The 8,770-nt window shown below is 43.9% G+C and overlaps 1 protein-coding gene across 2 annotated transcripts in view; it reads left to right on the top strand.

The window, feature by feature from the left end:
* The window catches only part of LOC106588997 (CUB and sushi domain-containing protein 3), a 347,202-nt gene extending 339,033 nt beyond the window's left edge, over positions 1 to 8,169 (top strand). For both annotated transcript variants that reach the window (XM_045709277.2, XM_014178612.3), the window contains exons 58-63: positions 664 to 729; positions 2,114 to 2,272; positions 4,628 to 4,740; positions 5,503 to 5,590; positions 5,753 to 5,888; positions 6,546 to 8,169. In XM_045709277.2, the coding sequence (XP_045565233.2) occupies positions 664 to 729; positions 2,114 to 2,272; positions 4,628 to 4,740; positions 5,503 to 5,590; positions 5,753 to 5,888; positions 6,546 to 6,705 (722 nt within the window). In that variant the 3' untranslated portion in view covers positions 6,706 to 8,169. The remainder of the gene's footprint in view (positions 1 to 663; positions 730 to 2,113; positions 2,273 to 4,627; positions 4,741 to 5,502; positions 5,591 to 5,752; positions 5,889 to 6,545) is intronic.
* The last annotated feature ends 601 nt before the right edge of the window (positions 8,170 to 8,770 follow it).

Raw genomic sequence — 8,770 nt, 5'->3', positions numbered from 1 at the left:
GGCTGCTCTGCTACCACTGCAGCAGACAGCCTCTTGTGCTATTCTAGTGTCTATCATGCCATTGCAGTGGAACAGACAGGACACGGCTCCTGGCCCACCAATGGCACTTACCTTCACTGTTATGTAGAGGGCCACTGCCTCAGAATACGCCCTACTGCATAACCCCATGCATGCTTATTTCTGGGTTTCTCACTTCATCTTGTTTCTTCTTACCAGATACCTTTTATACTTTTATTACCAAAAACATAATGAGAGGAAAGCTTGCAAGATAGCATGTCATTGTACTATGTAGACTTCGCTGTATCCTGTGAATATCCGTATGACAAATCAACTTTGATTTGATTAGATTTTCTATAATTTGTACAAGATGTCATGCTTGACTTTTACATTCCAGCACACTCCATGTGCATTTATTACCCAGATTACCCAGATTACACAGATTACCCAGATTACCCAGATTACCCAGATCCAGACATTTAGAAATTCCACATACAGAACTCTAAATGGAACTGACAATAGAACTCAGAATTCAACCCCAAGGAGTTAAATTGCATTATCTCTTGATGTGTGTTGCTGATGTACATCAATACATGATTAGAAGTCCCCACATGGGGAAGTTGATGTGACATAATGGGACTAATGCTGTTTTTTTGTCTCCCGTAGCTGGGTCCAAACTCTCAGAGAAGCCCATCAAGCCAGTGGCAGGGACACCCAGTCCCAAGCTGAACGGTGAGTGCCTGACTGAAGTGTCATCACCACACACACACACACACCATAAAAACAGTGCACACACACACCATAAAAACTGTGCACACACACACACACACACACACACACACACACACACACACACACACACCATAAAAACAGCGCACACACACACCATTACAGCAACATCAAAAAGAGCAGTGTTCTGATTACAAAATACTACTCTGATGCCGGTACTGTAAAGTGCAGCTAGCAATCACAACAGAATGAATATGAACAGCTTCATCTGGCCTCGCAGGGGGGAGCGCTTCGCTAATAGCACCTCAGAAGGACTGGTGTCCTTAATTCAATCTTGAGTGCCCCTCTTGAGGGACTAGAAGTTAACGAAGAGTGGAAAGAGTGAGTCTGACGGTAAAACGTCCCGGCAGCACAGGCCTGACAGTCTTATGCTCTCTCTCTCGTTCTCTCTCTCTTTCTCTTTTACTCTTTCTCTCTCTCTCTCTCTCACGGAGTAATCTGTGGTGCAGTGATATAGCAGCCCACCCATCCCAAAGTTTCCACTGCCTTCATAACAAGTTTAACATTTAAGTTTTTTAAAAGCTTGTAGGTAATTTACTAAGTTTGACATACTCTGAGTATCACGTTTTAGGGAAAACCCAGATACAGACAGTGTCGAAGTAACAAAAGTTTATTACTAGAACAGGGGCATGCAAAACGACAGGTCAAGGGCAGGCAGAGGTCAGTGATCCAGATCAGATTCAAAAGGTACAGAACGGCAGGCAGTCTCAGGGTCAGGGCAGGCAGAGGTCAATAATCCAGGGCGGTGTGACAAGGTATAGAACGACAGGCAGTCTCAGGGTCAGGGCAAGCAGAATGGTCAAAACCGGGAAAACTAGAAAACAGGAACTATAGAAAAAGACAGGAGCAATAGGGAAAATGCTGGTAGGCTTGATGGACAAAACGAACTGGCAACAGAAAAACAGAGAACACTGGTATAAATACACTGGGAATAATGGGGGAAGATGGGCAACACCTGGAGGGATGTGAAACAGATCAGGGTGTGACACTGAGGGTGAAAGGTCACAGGGCTCTGTATCTGTGAACACTAGTAGTACCATCTATTTGATCAATCACGATGAATCCTATAGACTTACAAACAGTGGAATATAAGGTGGCAGTATGACTTAACCAAGGTCCTATTTTTCTGTTTTCCTCTTATTTCTTAAAATATTTGTTCAGTTTTATTGAAGGAATAGAAATGAAAAGGGAAGACAGTGTGAAGACCGGTGGGGCCAGGATTCGATCCCACACAGGCAAGGGGATGGCGTGCGGACTTAACCGCTTGACCAACCTCAGGCACAACCAATGTCCTCTAATAATCAATATTGTCTATGCTCTGTTTCAGTTCCTGATGACGTCTTTGCTCCTAACTATATATGGAAGGGTTCATACAACTACAAGGGAAGAAAACAACCAATGACTCTGAGTATCACAAGCTTTAACGCCACCACGGGAAGGGTTAACGTCTCCTTGACCAATAGCAACATGGAACTGCTGCTTTCAGGTACGACATCTGCATTTTACACCAATATTACACAGAGAGGAGACGCTAGGGAAGGTCCCTAGCCACTCCTTGAACACACACACACACAGATTAATACACACACAGAGATTCACACACACATAGCATGTCATCATGTAGTCACTGGAGTAGAATGGAGCCGGCGTTTCAGAGGCAGAGTTTCTCTCACACAACATGCAGATGACTAGAAATGAGTGTTACTAAACATAGCTGACATCGTTTGATTGGTAGGGCCTTGGTAGGGTCAGATGGTGTCCATTTAGGACTGTATCTACTTAGTGGGAAATTCAATTATGTTGTTTATTTGCCTGTGTGGAGGACATTTGCTAACATTGAAATGGGCATTTATGGTCTGTCTGATCTGAGAACATGTTTTGAGTTGAGGTGTTTTGATTTTGCAGTGTGCTGTGTGCTGTAATTGATTTGAAAGCTATGACTCATTTATTTCATATTCATTTTTGGGGGGTGTTTTCGCATAGCCCCTTAATATAATATTTATAATATTTATTCTGTCCCTTAATGTACCTTCATTAGTGTAGCCTAATGGATATGTAAAACTACCCCCCCCCCCCCTCCATTTCTCTTAAATGAAATATTAATCTGATCTGACAAATCTTTCACGGATTTACCATAATTATCTGGAGAGACGAGTCCCCTTCTCCTCTTCCCCCTCACTCCTTCCCTCTCACTCCTTCTCATCTTCCCCCTCACTCCTTCCCCCCTCACTCCTTCTCCTCTTCCTCCCTCACTCCTTCTCCTCTTCCCCCCTCACTCCTTCTCCTCTTCCTCCCTCACTCCTTCTCCTCTTCCCCCCTCACTCCTTCCCCTCACTCCTTCCCCCCTCACTCTTTCCCCCTCACTCCTTCCCCCTCACTCCTTCTCCCCTCACTCCTTCCCCCCTCACTCCTTCCCCCTCACTCCTTCCCCTCACTCCCTCCCCCTCACTCTTTCCCCCTCACTCCTTCCCCCCTCACTCCTTCCCCCTCACTCTTTCCCCCTCACTCCTTCCCCCCTCACTCCTTCCCCCTCACTCCTTCCCCCCTCACTCCTTCCCCCTCACTCCTTCTCCCCTCACTCCTTCCCCCTCACTCCTTCTCCCCTCACTCCTTCTCCCCTCACTCCTTCCCCCCTCACTCCTTCCCCCTCAGTCCTTCTCCCCTCACTCCTTCCCCCCTCACTCCTTCCCCTCACTCCTTCTCCCCTCACTCCTTCCCCTCTCACTCCTTCTCCCCTCACGCCTTCCCCCCTCACTCCTTCCCCCCTCACTCCTTCCCCTCACTCTTTCCCCCTCACTCCTTCCTCCCTCACTCCTTTCTTCCCCCTCACTCTTTCCCATCTCACTCCTTCCCCCCTCACTCCTTCCTCCCTCACTCCTTCCTTCCTCCCTCACTCCTTACCCCTCAATCCTTCTCCCCTCACTCCTTCTCCCCTCACTCCTTCCCCCATCACTCCTTCCCCACTCACTCCTTCCCCCTCACTCCTTCCCCCCTCACTCCTTCCCCTCACTCCTTCCCCTCACTCCTTCACCCCTCACTCCTTCCCCCCTCACTCCTTCCTTCCCCCTCACTCTTTCCCATCTCACTCCTTCCCCCCTCACTCCTTCCCCCCTCACTCCTTCCTTCCTCCCTCACTCCTACTCCCTCATTTCTCCAGAGCTGCCTTTAACCTAGCTGACATGTGATTTACATCATCAAATGAATCTTCTTAATTTAAATTGGACTTTCAATTGCCCAGCAGCCGTTGCAAATTATTACACAGAAAGGTGAATGCAGCGCTATTCACTCACTGAGAAGAAATGTCTGTGTCTGGGAGATATAGAAATCACAAAGTAATCATACCGCTGAGGCACGGGAGGAGGCCATTTTGTGTTTTTAATAACAGGGGACCATTATCTTATTTCACAGTTAGAGAGGCCAGGCAGTGGATTGAGCATCTTAATTGAATGTGTGTTATTACTACCACTGTGTACATCAGTCTGTTTGGAGCGACAACGCAGGGCCGGGGCCTCTGATAGGCCTTAATATGGTGCTCCCTTTCTATCCCTTCGGTTGTAGGAGGCTGTTAGTAATAGAAAGTACTGTTGATGAGTGAGTGTTCTGCTACAGTAAATTGCTCCATGGTTGAAGAAGATAGCGCTCAGTGTTTATATCACCTCTTTTCATTTTTCCACACAGACACATACAGACGAAGAGTGAGATAGGAGAGGGAGACCATCATCATTGGGTCATTGTCTGTGATTGTGTCCCCTGTGTACCACCAGTTACAGTATATCAGTGTTGTGCCTTGGCCTCACATCACCCCTCTTGTCCTCCTGTGTTGTGTTGTGTTGTGCTGCAGGTGTCTATAAGAGCCAGGAAGCACGGTTGATGCTGCTCATGTACCATGTGAAAACGTCCACTCACACCACGCTGGGCAAGGTCAAGGAGGAGACGTGGTCCATGGACGGTTTTGTAAGTTTACCGTTTCCTACTTTCAGGAAGGGTTTGTGGAATTGAAACATTTACATGTTGGTCATTTAGTAGCGCTTTCATCCAGAACGATTTACAGAGATCTTGCTACTCATTGGACGTGGCGTATTAATGTTGAAATGGCATCTGGGAACCTAATGTAAATCAATGAGGGAGCTCTGCTGAAAAACGACAGAGTCCCACTTCTTGCTCAATCCAGCCGTGCACCTGGTCACCCAAATGGGTTACCAGGTGTTATTTCATGTTTATTACAAAATGGGCTCAAATGCTCTCCTTGTTTTGTATTTAGTAAAAATGCAATTCTGAAAATATGTATTTTTCCTTTATAATTCTACTCCATGGTGAAAAGTACCATTCAAAAGGATGTGACTGACTGACTGACTGACTGACTACCTTAGTCCCCCCCCCTTAAAAGATTTAGATGCACTATTGTAAAGTGGTTGTTCCACTGGATATCATAAGGTGAATGCACCATTTTGTAAGTCGCTCTGGATAAGAGCGTCTGCTAAATGACTTAAATGTAAATGTAAATGTACCTGACTGACTGACTGACTGACTGACTGACTACCCAACTGACTACCCGAGTGACTGACTGACTGACTGACTGACTGACTGACTGACTGACTGACTGACTGACTGACTGACTGACTGACTGACTGACTGACTGACTGACTACCTGACTGACTGACTGATTGATTGACTCACTGACTGACTGATCATATCTGTCTCTCTGTATTCTCCTAGGTGTCTGCAGAACCTGACGGTGCCACCTATGTCTTTCAAGGCTTCATACAGGGTAAAGACTACGGTCAGTTTGGACTGCAGAGGCTAGGTAAACATCACCACATATCCACTGTGTTTTTATATCAACTTTCTCACTGTCAACAATATTATGTCATTTCAGTATATAGAAATAAAACGTGTATGTCTGAAATATTTGATATAGACCAAAAGGTTACTGTGAGAATATTCATGTTGTTCCTCTCCCACACAGGTCTGAACATGTCAGAGAGTAATAACTCATCCAATCCACCTCATGGTACAAACAGTAGCTCTGTGGCCATAGCAATCCTTGTGCCTTTTTTCGCCCTGATATTTGCAGGCTTTGGGTTTTATCTTTACAAACAGCGGTAAGTGTACCTACCTAGCTACCAGCTATTATTACCGACCTACCACCAGCTAGTATTACCTACCTACCACCAGCTATTATTACCTACCTACCACCAGCTATTATTACCTACCTACCACCAGCTAGTATTACCTACCTACCACCAGCTAGTATTACCTACCTACCACCAGCTAGTATTACCTACCTACCACCAGCTATTATTACCTACCTACCACCAGCTAGTATTACCTACCTACCACCAGCTATTATTACCGACCTACCACCAGCTAGTATTACCTACCTACCACCAGCTAGTATTACCTACCTACCACCAGCTAGTATTACCTACCTACCACCAGCTATTATTACCTACCTACCACCAGCTATTATTACCGACCTACCACCAGCTAGTATTACCTACCTACCACCAGCTATTATTACCGACCTACCACCAGCTAGTATTACCTACACAGTATACTGTGCTACTGTGTCAGGAGCTACATAATTTGTGTTATGTACTAGTTGTTGTTATTCACATATAGGACCATGAACCATTCCTGTGTTCCTCCACAGGACTGCCCCTTAAACGCACTACATATTCTTAGAAAAGCTTCATGTTGACTTCATACTGACTTCTTCTCTTCCACTGAGTCTGAACAATGTGTTGGTCCTTCTCTAGGACTACTCCTAAAGCCCAGTACACAGGCTGCTCCGTCCACGAGAACAACAACGGCCAGGCGGCCTTCGAGAACCCCATGTACAACACCAGCGCCAAGTCGGTGGAAGGCAAAGCTGTCCGGTTCGACCCTAACCTGAACACAGTCTGCACAATGGTATAATGAAGTCCGCTTGGCGACTGCATCGTTTTTTTCTTATTTTTGTATCGGGGTAAAAAAGGAACAGGAAAATGCTTTTGCGAAACGAGCGGATTTCATTGAGATTTTGACTGGCGATAGAGATGGAAGACAGTCCAGTCTGGGTGTGTTGGCCATGGTGGAGACAGAGGTACAAGAATAAATCCTCTGGTACTTAAAGCACACTCTTCAGGAACTTTGACTGGTCATGTGTGTCGAGAAGGGCACTTATTGGGAGACTAGACCAACATCACGTTTTAGAAGACTGAACTGAGAACTGAGAAACATAAAAACCCAAATCTTCACAGTGGTCGACGAGTGACTTGGAGAGTTCTGACGTTACCTTATTATATTGCACTCTGCGAGTGTTTCTTCTTCACAGTCGACTGGGTCTTTTTTATAAATTGAAAAGGATCTGTAAATCTTCTTCTTGCATATATGAGAAGCATTCACCACCTATATTTTTGTGCTATATATTATCACGTGGGAGGGGCCAATGGCAGCGAGATTATATGAAGAGTTTATAGAAAAGAGAAGAGGAAAATTAAATGTTTCAAAACAATTCTGTTCACAAAAAAAAAAACACAGAAGTATTTTGGGGTTCATTTTTAAAGTGTTAAATCGTTTTTTAAAACAACGGTTTTGACTGTAACGCCCTCTTCTCTAGCTTCAGTCCCACGTTCTGTGTTTTTTCCCCACTGAGCCAATCAGAAGTGTTTGAAGTACTGATGTTAACTGTGAGGTGTGAATAGAAGGGGTTTTCTGGATTATTTAACTCTTATTTGTCATTTTGGATCATGACCCAAAGATCGAACTTTCCAGACAACATTTTCATTTTGACTTTTCATTATATTGCACTTTTTTTGTTACGGTTTTCTTTTGTTTCAATAGTTGTTGCTGTATTCGTCGATGTATCCAAGTGGGTCATTTTTACACAGTGCCTACCAAACACCATGTGAATCAGGTCTGCTGCTCTTTCCTCTTCTCCTCATCCCCCCCTGTTCCTGTCTTTCACTTTTCTAATCTACGGCCTCATTCCCTCTCTCCTTCACCTCACATGACTTGGTGTTGCTGAACACTTAACACGGACACAGTCTGGTGGCACACCACAGCTCCATTCCACTCATTAGGTGCCGTGTTTTTTTTTTAACCTTTCAATCTATTTTGCCACTTAGTTTCTCCTATAAAATTGACTGCAATAAAGAACCCATACAATTCTAGGATTGGACTGTAAAATTGAACTACTATTTGCAGTACAGTACAACTGGGTACTCCTATGTTAAATGCATTGAAAATATATAACAAACAAAAAAATAGAAAAAATGTGATTAAAAAAGTGTTTTATAAAGAAATATATTTTTATGAACAAATTATTTGTAAAATGTATGAATCTATTATGTACATTTTCAATGCAATGTAAGATTAAAAAAGGCAATTTGCTTTTGTAAAGTGTTGTCTCTTTCTTAACTGCTATTTGTTTTGTTTAGATTTGTTATATATAGATATATATTTAAGTGATAATGCCCTCGAAGCCGTTGTTTGGAGGATATATTGGCACGGGTGTTGTTAACCGTGCCAATATATCCTCCAATCACCGGCTTTGAGAGCATTATCACTTTTATACAACAGGTTACCAACATATTCAAATAATGACAGTGGATTTTCCATCGGACTGCGCAATCCACTGTCATTATTTGAATATGTTGGTAACCCGTCCGATGGAACGAAGTAAATAGGCATTTTAACGTCAAATAAAATTTTATTGGTCAAGTACACATTTTTAGCAGATGTTATTCCAGTGCATAGATTTAGCTGGTGGTAACTTGTGGAATAGAAATGGCTGGAATATGGTTTTTCTATCTTTTCCCTCTGGTTACAGTTAGCCTTTGCATGGATTGGCTTCCATGATGAATATAGCCAGTCAACCAACACAATCCCTCAACACAGACAGAGACCCAGAAATAGCCTTAAGCCACTGAACAAATATCTGTTGCACTAATTCTCCTTCCAATGGAGTCATTACGGCCTTGTTTGTTTGACCACCCTGTCA

The sequence above is a fragment of the Salmo salar genome, chromosome 27 (assembly GCF_965601325.2).
Source record: "Salmo salar chromosome 27, fSalSal1, whole genome shotgun sequence".
NCBI classification, from domain to species: domain Eukaryota; kingdom Metazoa; phylum Chordata; class Actinopteri; order Salmoniformes; family Salmonidae; genus Salmo; species Salmo salar.
This window is presented reverse-complemented; position numbering and strand designations above follow the sequence as displayed.